At 34.7% G+C, this 17,440-nt stretch overlaps 1 protein-coding gene across 4 annotated transcripts in view; it reads right to left on the bottom strand.

Annotated features, from left to right (window-relative positions):
* The window catches only part of LOC145665085 (uncharacterized), a 72,957-nt gene extending 60,499 nt beyond the window's left edge, over positions 1–12,458 (bottom strand). For 3 of the 4 annotated variants that reach the window (XR_014127553.1, XM_081732366.1, XM_081732358.1), the window contains exon 1: positions 11,888–12,458. Coding sequence is in view for 3 of the 4 variants with exons in the window: in XM_081732366.1 (XP_081588492.1) it covers positions 11,888–12,249 (362 nt within the window). In the remaining variant the exon portion in view is untranslated. Of the gene's footprint in view, positions 1–2,464; positions 7,250–11,887 lie in introns of those variants that run through there. The other variant, XM_081732364.1, reaches the window with a different exon arrangement.
* Positions 12,459–17,440: the final 4,982 nt, after the last annotated feature.

Raw genomic sequence — 17,440 nt, 5'->3', positions numbered from 1 at the left:
AATTGGACGTAATTGTAAATGTTATCAACTTCTCATTTTAAAATTCTTTAAGTTTTATGTTCTACGTTTCCGCCTTCTAGGCTAAAGGAGACAGTGATGATAAGAAATGAAATAAATTGTGGAATGATAGTAGAGGGATGGGGAATAAGCCCGACATAACCCACGCACACGGTGTTTGTCCAACACAAAGTTCACTTGGCACGATTTGCGGTCGAAGCAAGGACCCAAGCACCAGAAGTGAACGCTCTCTGCTACTAAGCAAGTGCAGCCTCACTTTAAGATTGTTGAGGATAGTCATTATACATTGTGTTGCGAAGCTGAATCCTCTGCACAAAAATGTTTCTCGTTATCATATGTTGCAATTAAACGCCGAATCGTTTTCAGAGACCCGCGTTACAATACCTGTTACCGATTTCGTTTTGATACGAAAATGTAATCTAAGTGTTACGTTACACACTTATGCCGACCAGGGATTATGAGAAATGGATGGAATATTGAAATAAAGAAAATAGAAAAGCCCCAAGGAAATCTTACATGGTGTTTGTCTACCACAAATTCCGATTGGCGCAAGCTGGGATCGCGGCACTACCCCCGTGTATCAGAGGTGAATGTTCAACCATTGACCCGTTTTCATTCAAATTTAAATTAAATGAATTATTTAGTTTCACGTATCACAGAAATGTCGGCTACGCTAAAGGACAAAGGAATGATGAAAAACGAATGAAATATTGGAATGAACAACAAAGAAGAACCAAGAAAAAAACACACGCTTGTCTGTCTTTGTTCAGAAGCTATATTGTTGAAACTGGAAATGGTCATTTAAAAAACTAGCGGTCGGAATAGAGGCTTAACGGAGAAGATGGAATCTACATTTGGAAACTGAACCGATTGTAAAAAAACATATCTCGATATCTCTTACCGTCTTTTGTATATAGAAATCAGTATAGAAAGGAATTATATTATTAAATTTCAAACAATTCCGAATTTGTTAGTGTTGCGCATGTAGTATGTCCTCTTTAGACTGTCTATTCAATGTAGAAAAATGTTTGTCAATATCTTATCCTTCCCGTTCTATGGTGACAAATATTTAAACCGGAATGCATCATACTCGGTTTCAATCGCTCCGGTTTGAATAGGAGCAGAAAATGTGAAAGCTGAAGTAATAGTGAATTTGAAAAACAAACGGTTTGGACAGAGTTATAGAGAGTCATGATACGCATGTTATATATAGATGGTGAATCGTTTACAAACAATCGCTTCTCGTTGTGTGTTACAGATACCTTCTGTGGCAATAAAGGCTAAAATCAAAATGACTAAACTGAATAGAGTTCGGTTTCAAAACACGGTTAACGGACGAAATGGGACCTATTCTTAGGACAATGAAATACTTATACTAAAATCATCTTGAAAGCATTGACCGTTTATCTCGTACGGGAATCAGTCATGAACCGGACGTAATAGTAAATTTGAACTACTTTCGGTTTCGGGAGAACCGAGCAAAATAGCGCAAGTAGTAGAGCGTTGCTTTCGCATTCGGGAGGTCGTGGGTTCCATTCACGTTGCAGATAATCCTGACTGGGGTTTTCCAGTCTCCCTTAGTCCTATTAGGCCAATATCAGGATAGTATCAACTAAATAGGCCCTGACCAACATCTTCCCACTTCCTTTTGATTTTTATTGTTGTTGTTATGTATCCACTATAAAATGGCCTCTGAGCTGTATTTGGTGATTGTTAAATAAATAAATAAATAATTGGAACAAATGAAATGAAATCTTTAAGTTTAACGTCCCACGCTTATGCCGGTTAGGCTAAAGGAGACGGTGAAATTGAGAAATGAGTGAAATAGTAAAATGAAGAAAGTAGGAGGAAATGGGAGAACCCCGAGAAACCTACGAACACGGTGCTGGTCCACCACAAAGTCCACACGGCGCGAGCTGGCATCGAACCGGAGACACCAAGCACCGGAGGTGAACACTCTAGCACTGAGCAACCGCGCCCCCAAATAAATAATTGAAATAGCCTTGAATGTTGTGCTAAGACGATGAATCATGCACAAACATCCGCTTCTCGTTATATTAAAATTTTCGTCTTCTGGAAATAAACGTTCAATCTCAAAATGAAATATTAACCACTTTAGGCTTGGTAAGGGTAAACAGAGGAGATGGAACCTATTCTTTGGACGCTCAACCGATTCCGAAATCCATTTCTCGGTTTTTTGCAATTTTTGTTCTGATAGCTGTTGACAGACGAACGCACAGACAAACCATTCTATAACCCTTCTGTAACTTATGCAAGTAACAGCTTAAAAGTCTCAAAAGCTGCTTTGGTTTTATGCACACTATGTACAATAACTTACCAAAAAGACTTCTGTATACATTTCAAAAAATTAGAGGTGGTATTATGGCAGATTCGAAACCAGAAGAAACAATTTTCGAATTTCAGATTCGAAACCGTATTAAGAAATGAAAAAAAAGATCCTTGATTTTACAATATATTTTCTACTAAAGCACACAAAAACATTTCTACAAAATGCAGAGTGTGATTCATTCACTGCTAAGAGCTCACAAAAATATTTATTTCACTTGTATAAAAGTAAAATAATGTTGAAAGTACATATAGTTACAAGCTACAATGGCGAGAATAATCCGCATAATGTCAAAAGACTTTTGAAACGAAACAGATAAAAAAATGATTGTTTTGTATCTAGGGTTATTTTCACGTCCAAAATCTGAAAAAAAAAACATAATTTATTTTATTTATCTAGTAAGAAAGACTGACCTCAGGTTCCATTCTCTGAAGTTGGAAGGAAAAAAAATGCTCATAATATACTTGAAATAGAGCCGTCGCGAAATTTTTCGTGGCTTGTACTATGGATCTTTTACGTTTCCTAAATTCCCAAAAAAGATATCAAATTATGTCACTCACCGAAAAAATGACAGGATCTCAATTTTAACCATCCGCAGTTACAAGCCGAAAAGCAGCACTTTAGGTGCCCAACCTTGCAACAAGATTATATACAACAATCCAAAATTTTTTCATAGCTTGCCAGTAGAGTTAGCATCATGTCAAATATATACTTCGACGATAGGTTCCAATAAGGTGCAAACAAGATAATCTAATCCCGAATGTGTTTGAAATAGAACGAACTAAACTCTCTTTGTAACTTATAGCTACGTATATTCTGACATTTTTCTCAATTCCGGAAAGATAAAGCTTGAAATTTACTACACTTATATCATAAAAATTAAAAGATAAAAAATTATACATTTCGCACTTTCAAGTAGAATGGTTCCGATTAAAAACTACAAGTCCAGAAAACGTTACGAAAAAGTTACCAATCATTCTATTTGAGATGTTATCGAACTTCGAATTTGTAATGACAGCTTTTCTGTTCCTCAACGCCAAGGATATAATTAGAAATTTACTTATACCTATTACCTGAGTGAAAAAAAATATTTCCTATAATTTTATGCAATCTACTGTAAAAATGTCATTAGATACAAGCAACGAAAATTATTTCTTCCTTCTATTTTCCATTTATTCCAAATTTTGACCTGTTATTTACGCCAATATGAGAAACTATCATGGAAGTTTTTCATTTTAAGTAATCATATTGACATTTCAAGAATTAAATAAATTGAGTTATTTTTCTTTTTAGAATTTGGAAAAGTGTAAGAAAGCATAGGTATGAGGCATCAAAAAATTACCGATAGTAATATTAAATACACACCTTGAATTTTGAACGATTAATGGCGGATATTCTCTTTTAATATAGGGTACAATTTGAAATCACGTCAATTTTGTTAAACCAATGAAATGGGTTAATATCTTTTCTAGAATCTATAGGAGTGTAAATATCGACCTAGATATGTCACGAACTATTTCCTAGCTTTTCCTCCTTGAAACGGGTTTGGAAACATTACGGATTATTGGCGCCATTCCCAATATTAAAGATGGAGCGTATTTCTGAGATGTGTTCTTCTTATCAGTAAATAAACTGCATGCTGTGATTTCCTGAATTACTCAACGAGTATGATTATCAATATACATTTTGCAATTATATTTCTTGTGTGCTTTGTTCAAAAACTAATTTAAAATAAATAATTTTTATTGCACTTGGTTATCTAAAAAATTATTATTGTGACAGCATTAACTTCTATTTCATCGTCTCCAGTTGAAACACCAGCAGTTGCATGAAAATAATTTTTTAAAAAACTGACGAAAATAAATACAGAAGAGTAATATTTTAGCGTTATCCGTGTCTAATCCGGTAAAAATACAATTCACTATTAATAATAACATTAATAAATATTATTATATTTATTATTATTATAAATGAGCAAAATAAATATCAATGTGCAAATTGAGATTGTTCTTGACTTACTTTAGGCTTAGTGTTACTGACTCTACCACCGATTAGTTTAGTGACCTCTAAGACAATGGATTCGATACTGACAGCTGCCCTTTTCGATTATTTTCATATATCCCCTCCATTCCAAACCCTAGGGGTCTCTCACCTTGATAGAACTTTACTCCTGATTTGTAAGTTACATGTGTATTTCAACTCATTGATTGAAATCAGACTATGAACCGAGTTCCATGGTTGACACGTGATTGATTTGTTCTATATATATATATATATAAGGGGGAGTGTGTGTAAATATTGAAGCAACCTTACTTCGTTGGTATTTCCTTCTCTCCAGTTAAAGTTTACAACCAAACGTTTATATAAAGGCTACGATTTCTTCCAAACTATGATGTTTTCGATACAACTGCTTTAAAGTATCGAACTCTACTGTGTGAATTTCTATAAAAGAGGAATCAATACGCAAGCATTCTTTTTTTACAGATCTACTGTAAAAACTTTAAAATTCACAGAATTGTAAACAATATATAACAAATTCGGGCAAGCTTTTACTTTGACTCGGACAGTGTAACCGATTTCTCTGACCCGGTTCCCGGAGCAGTTCAGGAATTACATTCCAGTCGCTCCACCCGATCGTGATGTAACGCTGTGTGGTATTATCATGGTGGTAAACGTGCAATGAAATTAAACCTGCGTGGCTTAGAAATCTTAGCTGATTCGTAACGTAAGTAAGTAACTTTTTCATTAACCGTTTAGGCACCATTGTTTCCTTCAGGAAACAGGAAATTTTCAGTGTTCTAGCATTGTATCTTTTCTATATTTCTGCCCGACATTGAGTGGTATTATAAATGAATGAATTGTGAATTATTTTATTTGTCTTAATTTCACAACAATGTATATTAAGTAATTTCTTTCGATTTTTTTACAATTGATGTTTTCGTGCTTTTTAAAAGAGATTGCAATACTGCGTGCTTACGACGTAATATAGAAGTTGGCAAGACTGTTTGTGGACAGTTGAGAGTTCAATGTGTGTGCTTTTTTGTAGTATGAGTGAACGTGCATCTGAGACCATCGTTTGTTATTGCACAACTCAAATATTTTAATGTTCCCATTTGGGAACATTGGTACGTAGCGAGTTAATTTGAATATTTGTTGTTTAAAATTGCGAGATGGCAAGGTAATTTCTTACGCTGGATGAAATAGTAGACACGTTGGACACTGTGTGTTTCTGATCATGAGGAAACGGATGTTTTTAATCTCCCTCAAGATGAAACAGATGACATATCAGACGAGGCGCACATACATGAAGACAAATTAGTTCCTGTTATGCCTAAGGACGTATGTGGTGAGTTGATAGTGGCAGCGCAAATGAGCTCGAAAATATACCATCAACTTGATCATCTAAAAAGAAAGGGAAACAGTGTGTGTCTAAGTGAGAAATGTTGCGAAAATTAGCCTCAATCCCATTTCCTGTTCACCAGAAAAACTTGTGGTTTCTCATTCTCATCTTGACGGTAGTTCTCCGATAGATATTTTCTTCAAGATCTTGCCTCCATCATACATTGAGCACCTTGTTCAAATGTCTAATTTGTACGCACATCAGAAGTGAGCTCCACACATAAAAGTATCATATGAACAGTTACACCAATTGTTTTCGTTTATTACTTCTCAGTGGGTATCATATTCTTCTTCTGAGAAGTCCTGGTGGAGTACAGCAGACGACCTGTGTATACCGATTGTGTCATCCGTAATGCCAAGAGCCCGTTTCGAACACAGAAATATTTCCATATTGTTGACAATTCTAACTTACCAAGAGGTGAAAAATTTTGGAAAATAAGACCTATATACCACGAACTACAGAAGAACTTCCAGCAGTTTAGTATCTTTCACCAATCTGTAAGCATTGATGAAAGCATGGTTCCGTACTATGGGCATCACACCTGCAAATTGTTTATTAGAAAAAAAAACAATCCGTTTTGGTTACAAAATATGGTTTTTATCTTCTTCTGACGGTTATCCATATGCAATGGACCTCTATGGTGTAAAAGACAATACTACTGATAACGTTAGTGAGAATATCCCATTTGGAACGAGTTACTCGTTGTCTCACATGGATCATAGAAAATAATGACCAGCACCAAGTCTTTTACTATAATTTCTTCGCGTCTTATGATGTTGTTTTAGAATTACAAGGAAAAGGCAATTGAGCAACAAGGACAGTAAGAGATAATCGTGTTCAACAGTGTCCTCTGACTCCACAGAAAAACTTGCTAAGGACGAAACAGTTTGACGTCAAAAGTGATGGTAATATGTTCTTTGTAAGGTGGAATTACAGTGCGGTTGTAACTGTTGGTTGAAACTGTTTTACAAACTTGCCAGTAGAATCAGTAAGGAGATACTCTTGTGTATATAAGAAAAAGGTTCCAGTAAGTCGACTATTCGTTATTCAAAAGTACCGGTACAATGAAGGAATGGGAGGAGCTGACGTTATGGATCGGCTTCTTGCATCATACAGACCCAAACTCAGATCCAAGAAATGGTGGTGGCATCTTTTCAATAATGCGCTCAATTTAGCAGTTGTTTCTTCTTGAAAATTGCATTACGAATTCAACACGAACAATGAACTCACATATCTACAGTTTTTGAGGGAAGTTACCATGTGTCTTCTTCACATTGGAAACATGACATCAATTAGGCCAGGTCCAAGATCGCATATCCCTATCGAAGCTCGAAACTCTGACACGCATTACATTGTAGATGCATCACAAGAACGCTGAGTAGTGTGCAAATCTAATACAAGAAAAATGTGTTTTCTGTGTCAAAAGAGGTTACATCAGAAGTGTTCTCCAAAGTACCATGGGTTGTAAGCGTCTTTTCAAAGACCTGAAAAAAGACGGTTAGCTTATGCTGAGAAAAATTCATGACTAGTATAGAATTGAAAAACTTTTTTTTGCGATTATACGTTTTTCAATTTCCTAAAAAGTACTAGTTATATAGTTTACAAAAATACTAATAAATACATGTACATATACTAAGAGTAAGTGAATAGTAAGAATAGTAAATATATATCTAAAATAAAAGCTCATAGGTATTCAAGTGTACTCATACGTAAAAACGTCGAGCCCTTCAACCACTGTTGAACATTTTCCGATTCATGAAAACATATTCCACTTATTCCTACATCATTGTATAGCCCCGATATGAGGTGGAAAATATTTTCTTCTACACTTTTCCGGAAAATTTTCCGTTCTTACCAAATATCAGTGATCAAATAACAATTCCTAAGTATTCATAAATTGATTAGTCATGTAAATGTTAAAAATTGAAAGATTATTTAAAGAATCTGAAAATTCTCATGACAGACAATTTTCAGTACTATGTAAAAACCAGTGAAACAATTTTTCATGAATCGAAGAATTGTCTGTCCTGTACAGTGATGAAAATTTTCCGATTCATAAAAACATACTGCACTTATTCCTACATCGTTGTTTAGCTGTGATGTGAGGTGAAAAATTTTCTTCTATATTCTTCCGGAAAATTTTCCGTTCTTAACAAATAGTGAACCAGTAACAGTTCCTCAGTATTCATAAAATTGACTGAAATCATGTATAGAAATGTTAAAAAGTGAAAGATCGTTTAAAGAATCTGAAAATTTTCATGGCTTAGACAATTTTCAGCACTATGTAGGAACAAGTTAAACAATTTTTCGTGAATCGAAGAATTGTATGTCCTATACAGCGATGAAAATTTTCCAGAAAATTTTCCGATTAATAAAAACATACTCAACTTATTCCTATATCGTTGTTTAGCTGTGATGTGAGGTGGAAAATTTTCTTCTATATTTTTCCGGAAAATTTTCCGTTCTTAACAAATATCAGTGATCAAGTAACAGTTCCTCAGTATTCATAAAATTGATTGAAATCATGTATAGAAATGTTAAAGAGTGAAAGATCGTTTAAAGAATCTGAAAATTTTCACGGCTCACACAATTTTCAGTACTATGTGAGAACAAGTGAAACAATGTTTCATAAATAGAAATATTTTGTGTCTTGAAAAACTGAAGAACTTTTGAGTCGGAAAATTTTCATCATTTTGAAGCAAAAAGTAAAACAACTTTTTGTGAATCGGAAAATTTTCATCAGGATGTAGAAGCAAGTGAAAACACTTCATATCTGGACAGTTTTGGATATTATGTATAGTGATGTTAGGTTGAAAATTTTCCACTATATTTAACTGCACATTGAGATATGCAATTCCTGTAGAGGAAAATTAGACAGCAACAAACTGTAATTTTCCAATTAGATATCTGGAACTAGAAAATTTTCTAATATATCAAGTTGGGAAGTAAAAATTTACATACTGAAACTTTCTTGAAATGCAGAATCGTTAGATTTTCACTTCATGAAACTTTTTAAGACAATATTTATTACCAATAAATTCTACGGCTAAACAACGATGTAGGAATAAGTGGAGTATGTTTTTATGAAACGGAAAACATTCATAACTTTCAATAAATTGAAATTTAAAATAATAGAATTGGATATTTGTATTCTAGAACTCATGTTCTCTGCTCTTTGCATACATACACACAGAGAGAGAGAGAGAGAGAGAGAAAGAGAGAGAGAGAGAGAGGAGTTGAATTGAGTTTAACGTCTCTTTCAGCAGTGAGACTGTATAAGCCGGGACCAACTGATTAATGTGAAATCCGAACTACATGAGCTCCCGCTAGGAATCGATGCCAGGTCTTCCATGACAAAGGCGCGTATGCCAACCGCTTAGCAACGAAGGAGCTCGCAGATGAAGATAGAGAAAGAAGCACTGTGTAAAAGTTTATTTCCCAACTGGAAATATTAGAAAATTTTCCGGTTCCCGAAAGCTAATTGGAAAACTATAATTTGTTGATGACTAACTTTCCTCTAAAGAAATTCAATTTTGTAGCTGAATGTGCAGTTAAATATACTGGAAAGTTTTCCACCTAACATCACTATACATAATATCCAAAATTGTCCGGCTTACGAAAAGTTTTTTCCACTTGTTTCTACATCGTGATGAAAATTTTCCGATCTATGAAAATTCCTTTCACTTGTTTCTACAGAGCAATAAAACTTTCCGATTCACAAAAAAAGTTTATTTACTTTTTGCTTCAAAATGATGAAAATTTTCCGACTCATAAAAAGTTCTTTAATTTTTCCATATAAGACAGAAAATAATTCCATTCATGAAAAAATGTTTAACTTACTCCTACATACGACTGAAAATTGTCTGAGCTATGAAAATTTTCAGATTCCTTAAAGGATCTTTCACTGTTTTACATTTCTTTACATGAATTCAACCAATTTAATGATTGCTGAGGAATTGTTACGTGATTACTGATACTTTTTTAGAACGGGGGGCCGCGGTGGCTCAGTGGTAGAGCGTTCACCTCTGGTGCTAGGGGTCCTGGGTTCGATCCCAGTCCCCGCCAAGTGAACTTTGTGGTGGACAAACACCGTGTGCGTGGGATTTCTCGGGGTTCTCCCGTTTCCTCCCACTTTCTTCATTCCACCATTTCATTCATTACTCATCATCAACTTCTCCCTTAGCCTAACCGGCATAACCGTGGGAAGTAAAACTCAAAGATTTCATTTAATTTTTTTAGAACGGAAAATTTTCCGGAAAAATATAGCGGAAAATTATCCGAAATGTGAAATCTTCCACCTCACATCACAACCTCCAACATATATTTACCCTCATATTTACCACAAATGTAACAAGAGAAAAAATGTTAGACATATTTGAATGTGCTGTGTGCAAAAACAATGTCTTATTTTACTTCTAAGTATTAATATATGTAATGTGTAGGGAAGATATGCAAATAGTATTTCGTATATATATATATATATATGCGTGTCTGTGTAATAAAGTCATAGAAACGTAGTCTGTATGAAATTCATTAATGTAATTAATTAATTAAATAATTATAGAAAATATTGTGAAAGAAAAACTAAGACGTGAATTCTGCAAACGCGATGTACCAATGTACCCAAAAGGGACCATCACATCACAAAATGTTAGCAAGTGGTAAGCGACAAATCAAAACAAAAATTTATTTAAGGATGAAAAAAGGACAGATATTAAAAATTTTGAAGAATTCGCACCGGTGGATCCATGTCCGGTCCTTAAGCGGTTAGTGAATTTGCGTGTGAAAAGTGGACTACATACCACGTGAAAGCTCCAAAGGCACAAACAGTTTCAACAACTGACTGAGGCAGAAACAGTCCGAGGAAGTAACTGAACCAATAAGAACCGATTGAAGTCACTGCCCGAGTCAAAGTAAAATCTTCACCCAATTCGATATATTTTAATAGACTAGTACTTAGATATCGTAAATATGTTATGTTCTTACTTGTAAGATGCCTACCTTCATAAAAATAAATTAATCAAGATCGAACTTGTTATGCGCGGATTCACACAGAAAGTAGCTAGTAACCATTGTAAATTAAATGAAGTATAGATGTAATTGGCGCGGTACTAGAGAAATCCGAGACTTAAGGGATCAACACAATTGCAAAATTTACGTTAGTAACGTATTATATTGGAACACAAATATGTAAGCAATTACAACGTATTGGAATGTTTCATATAACATCTTTACTAGCGTACAAATACACAATTCAGCATGAAAAATAATACACTTTATGCCATATACAGTGTTTTGCCCTATCCTTGTTCAAATGTATATTGATCTTTGGTGACGCGCCTGTTCCTTACCGACGCAACACTTCCCTCCCTCTCCAGCCAACATGCTTCGGTCCTGCCCTGACTTACATAGCCTTACTTCTTTCTAGTGGCAACCTAGCACAATTTGATTCGTGTCTTTTACATAATAATTCTTATTGTGTACTTACACTGGAGCGCTATGATGTGAAACTATATGGATGAGTGCAACTCCGTCCCCCAAAAATGAATGTTGAAAATAAAAATAGCCGACTTTTAGCAAATGAAGTAAAATATGCAATGAATTTATATATAGGTTTTTCAATAAATATCAATCTATTTTTTGTTAGGTTTATCTTATGCTTTATTAATGTCTTTGGAAGACCGGAAAATTGGCGTATTCGAGATAATTTGGGGATAAAGTTACAAACGTTTGGTCCGGCATAAAAAATATCACGTTTGTATTTTGGAAATTTTCAGATCCCATTCAGCCATGGAGGTTTTCTCTTAAACAAGCCTCTATGTATGGAACACTATCGCAAAGTACCCATATCAAAAATATCTACAAGAGTTGGTTTGAAATGTGTTGTCAATAATTAGGTAATCATTCCTTCATTAAGATGGGTGCACTCACTTGTGTTTCTGGGTACTTCTAGTCTATGTGTGCCGCGCCACTCCAAAATGTTGATTATTAATTTACGTTCGACGTAGGCCTATCTCCCATAACTATTTCTCGAAAAGTATCCCTTGCAACTATAAAATTTCGTACCCTTGTAATTGTATTATCAATCTGAACCAGTTAGTGTATATAAAATTTAACATTACCTTTGTGGCTCAACTGCATTTGAACTACTGGTCATTAATTGCTTGTAGTCATCACAGTAAGAAGCACAAGTCTCTTCAACCTCTACTTTTCTTAGTGTTTCTATATTATTTTCAAAGGCAGGATCTTTTACTGCAAATTCAGATTTCACCGTATCAATGTTTAATTTGACATCCGAAGAATACATAGCTACATCCTTCTCTCTTGTTTGCTCTCCTTCGGTTGTAGATAATATTAATTCTTTGCTGTCAGTTATCATTTCGTATGTCCATCCTTTCCCTTCGAGTGGATCTTCCTGAGGAAAACCATAATCAATTTCTTCTTTGCACAAAAATTCCAACTTAACAGACGCTTCACCATCCATTATTGATACAAACTTAATACGAACTTGCAACTGTGCTTGATACTTCCATTTTATTTTATGCTGCCAGTATTAATGAAATGGCTTAAAAGAACGTTCATAGAAGCAATTTTATACTTGTAATCAAACATGCAATCAGATCTTTAAAAATTACAGAATAATTACTCTTTTGAAACAACACGATTGAAGAACTTCGTAGTTTGCTTCCCAAACCTCTATCAGTGTTGGTAAGTTTCCCTTAGAAAATTTCCCATTCCTGACAAAACTTTTCCTAGTTTGTTGAGTGCCTAATTACAATGACAGAAATCATTAATATGTTTAATTTAGCTATACTAATGGAAACATCGACTAAAGTCGTTTCATTCATTTCTTGCTTCTATTTTTTTTACTTTTTCCTTATTTTTTATTTATTTATTTATTTATTTACAAAAATGCAAGTATATTTAGCCAACAATGGGGCAAATTACGCTAACGTAACGTAAGACGTGGTTACTTTGCACATCAGGGATTACTTTGAACAAAATATGAAAAGGGTGGTACAGTCCTCTGTCGGCAAAACCATGAACAGAAATGTGGTAGTATCAACTGCAACGTAAGATAGAACATCTATCTCAATTTGGGTATAATGTCGAGGGTTAACATCAGTTTTAATTACCGAAAGTGTTCATTGTTGTAGAGGTATGGGAAGCAGTCACTGTAAAGGCCGCCAAAATTTGAAAGATATCACGTACAAGATTTTCCGTCAAGTTAGGTAAATTTCGTAGAATACTTATGTGTATAGTCAGATTTTGATGAAATAGATGAAATTAAAATGTGAAACGTTTTAACGTCAAAAAGTAAAACTGGGAGAACACAGTTTCGGCCTCTACTCGGGGTTACTTTGCACCGGTCCAAAATACCGCTTAGATAGGAAACTATTACTACTGGAACCTCCTGCATTCTAAATTTCCTATTTAGTAATATGCCGGAACGAATTTCTTGTTGGAAAATTAACTATGAACGGTGGTGGATCCAAAAAGTAGTTTGAGAGAGGCTTTAAACACAAAGACTTCGATTTTTTTCCTTTTCAGAAATTACTAAACTTTTGGGGGGTGGGCTTGCAGACTATGCGCATAGGAATAAGTAATTTTAGATTTTTTTTTTTTTTTAATCGCGCTTTGGGTGAGTTTCAGCCTGAAATTCCCAAACCCGTAACTCTCTCACTAACAACACTCGAGACGTTATTCTTGGACTTCAGGAATGACCAAGGCAAATCAGTTTACCGGGATTATTTTTCTTTTGCTGAGTTGGCATTTTTGTGGGACATATGCTAAACTATCAGGACACGGTACCTGTGCCAGTACGAAAAAAAAAACATAATTTTCTTTACAAACATCGATAATTCAAACTAAATACTGATACCAGTACCATCATTCTAATAACAGTATTTGTAGACTGCATGCAGTTTTGTGTAGAAAATTAAATGTATATTTACTGAAGCGAAAACATTGCACAGAAACGTTATTATGTTTGTATATTGAACATACTTTTTTTTTGTACGTTGTGCAAAGTAACCCCACTCATGGGGTTACTTTGCACCAAAGTTTATATTTCAATAACTAAGGTTATACTGAACGTATACTAATGAACTTGAACTAATATTTTCCTTAGATATATCTAGCTTTTACATATTTAAAATACAGTGTTCCAAATCATTACGTTTGTAAGTTCGAGCGATTTCCTTTAAAACGGCTTAAATCTTGTGCAAAGTAACACCGTCTTACGGTAGTGTATTGTTTTATATTTATTTTCGTCCTTTTTTCATATATTTAGCGCAGTATTTCAATACACCCAAAGTGAAAAAAATCTCATTTAAATATAAATACAAAAGCAAAAGAAACACTAATAATAGTAAATTACAAACACTATGTTCATAATCATAATAATGAAAAAAGATATTTTGCATGTTATCATTAAAAAATAAAATCATAATAAATTTTACTTCCATTGTATGTAGAAATCATTGCACATATATAAATTTACAAACAAGGAATGACACTGATTCACTTAGTTCTTACAAAATGTTTATGCAGTTAACAGCTCATGTATTCCTCAACCGAGTAAAAGCAGTGACTAGTTAAAACTTTTGTTGGAAAATAAATGTTGGACCAGCAAGAACTGTAATTTTTCCAAAAAAAAAAAAAAGTTCCACCAATTATTTGTCGCTGGACCAAGAAGAACATTCTAGTTTTTCCCTGGTAATTGGGACTACTTCCACCATGTGTCTTTGGACTAACCGGCATTTTATGATGGATTCCTAAACTGTTCCAGCAATGAATTCCAGTATGTCTTGCTAGACTTCCATGAAGGTTGCAAATGATATTCTAGCATGTTGTACTTTGCTTTTACCTGGCTCCAAAATGTACCATTTTTCCTGTATTTTATGCTTGTTCTATTAAGAAATGGGCAGATTTATATGCAGGCTCCAGCAAGGAGTTCATTTTTTATTTTGTGGACTTCTTTGTTAGTTCAAGCGAGGTATCTCACCATGTTTTGATGAATTTCTTTGCTGGTTATGAAAATCCTGTACCGAGACCATAAACAATGTTTAGAATTTATTGTTTCTAGTTAGCTAAAGGCAATTTTACACATAATTCGTAACTAAGCAAAGTATGCTCACCTACTATACAATTACATACGAATAACACTGGTAAACATTTTTTTTTGCTCATTATTATTTCTCGATGAATTTTTATGTATTTTATCCCCTGAACACAATTCCGGCACTTAATATTATGTAGTGTCAATATTTTCAGTGATATAAGCATGTTTTATTTTTCAACCGTACTAGTTTATGCAGAGCAAATTTCATGCATTTATTTCGATGCTCGCTAGGTGGCTGTGCATTTGTTATTAAAGATAAATTGTTCGGAGTAGCAAACAGAGAATATAGATTCTAAAGATTCATAGCAGGATTGTAAATTGATTAAATAGAGTCTAAGCAATAATTAAGCTGTAGCCAATTCTGGTAGTAATGAAATGGTCGCAAAGTGCTGCTTGCACATTTTCCACAGTTATTTTATATTATCGTATAAATCTATCTGAGAGTATGTGCGTGTAGTTAAATGTCAGTGTGTAGTTAATGTATTTAAGCAACATGTCGTTGGATCGGAAGTGCAAACTACGTGTGGATACTATATTGGTCCGAAGCAGGTTTAACATGGGATAGTGCCTAGAACAAAATGTTGTGAAGAATATAAAGCTTACTTCGGAATGGCGGTTTGGGATATTGACAAGTCATGGACCCCACATGTGTCAAGTGGTAATTGCAAGTCGACGTTGGAACATTGGTTCCGTGGGAATAGAAAAAGCATGCCGTTTGCCATGCCATTCCACGAGTGTGGAGAAAGCCTACCAACCATCATGATGATTGTTATTTTTGCATGATCGACTTGACGCACTACAAGAAAAGCAAGAACAGACATCAGCTAGAATACCCAAACATACCATGCTCCAGATCACCTGTTCCGCATAGTGAATCTCCTATTTCCTCACCTCCGCCCGAAACGGTTTCCAGTGAAGAAGCAGCTGATTCCGGCAGTTCAGATAATTCGTTTATTTTGGAAGATATTGAGAAACCTCATTTACTGAACCAAAAAGAACTAGATGATCTGATTAGAGATCTACATTTGTCGAAAAAACAGTCCGAATTGCTAGCATCACGACTCAAAGAGTGAAAGTTTCTACTTCCTTCCTGCAAAATATCTAAGTACAGAAGCAGACACCAACGTTTTTCCGTTTATTTTGCTGTTGAGGATTCATTGTACCACTGTACAGATATCGGTGGTCTTTTTAGGGCAATTGGCTTTCAATATGAACCAAAGGAATTGCGACTGTTTATGAACAGTTCGAGTACTATTCTGAAGGCTATTATTTTGCACAACGGAAACCAGTATCCTTCAATCCCTGTTGTACATTCCATCCATATGGAGAAAAGTTATTCAAGTGTGAAGCTGATGTTGGAGAAAATTAAATATGAGGAACATCAATGCGACGTGTGTGGGGATTTCAAAATTATTGTTTTTCTCCTTGGGTTGCAAAGTGGATATACTAAATATTCCTCCTTACTGTGTCTGTGGGACAGTCGGGCAACTAACCAGCATTATGATCTAACGAGAAGATTCTCATGCCAACATTACATATTAAGCTGGGATTGGCAAAACAATTTGTGAAAGCTCTGAATCGCAAATCACCTGCCCTACTATGTATCAAACAAATGTTTCCAGCTTTTTCAGAGGCAAAAGTTCTGGTTGGCATTTTCACAGAGCCTCAGAATCGTGTCATGCTTAATAGTGCTACACTTAAACAAAAAATGACGGAGTTGGAAAGAAACCCTTGGGAGGCCTTTCATAAGTTGGTGACGGGATTTCTTGTGCATAACCGAAGCGAATCGTTGGATCACCACTTTAAGACACTCTTTGATCAATATCGAGCATTGGGATGTAGAATGTTTTTTTTTTTAAATTACATATGCTTCATTCACACTTGGATTTCTTTAGGGAGAATTTAGAAGATGTTAAAGAAGAGCACGGGGAACGTTTCCATAAGGACATTGAGGTACTGGAAAGCATGCCAAGGAAGGTGGGACTTAGTAATGATGGGCGATTATATTTGCGGGTTAGTTCGTGACGAAGTGAACGTTTTCCACAAAAGAAAAAGAATCACTACCCTTCACTTTTGATTACGGAATTCCAGTACTTGATGAACATATGTTACTGTGGCAGTAAAATCTTATATGCTTATATCATTACAAATGTTGATATTACGATAAAATAACTGCCATATTCGTGTTCAGCGGGTGCAAATCATTAAGAAACCAATGAAAAATCAACAGAAACACGACTACAATATTTGTTACGCTTGTAGTTCAATGTTCTCATAAGATACAATTGTATAATATGTTACTGTTTCAATAAAATCTGATATGCTTATATCATTACAAATTTTGACATTACGGGAAAATAACTGCCATACTTGTGTCCAGCGGGTGCATATCATTAAGAAACCAACGAAAAACCAACATAAGCACGACCTTGATCAAAATTTGTATACCAGTGATAAGAAAGATAGAAAAACATTTGGAATGCACCTTGCCATGGAATGTACAAGGAATATTAAATTTATGAATTCATTTAATAAAAACTGATAATTAACT

Source organism: Thermobia domestica, chromosome 1 (assembly GCF_964235325.1).
Source record: "Thermobia domestica chromosome 1, izTheDome1.hap1.1, whole genome shotgun sequence".
Classification (NCBI taxonomy): domain Eukaryota; kingdom Metazoa; phylum Arthropoda; class Insecta; order Zygentoma; family Lepismatidae; genus Thermobia; species Thermobia domestica.
The sequence above is the reverse complement of the archived record's forward strand: the minus strand, read 5'-3'. Positions and strand labels throughout refer to the sequence as shown.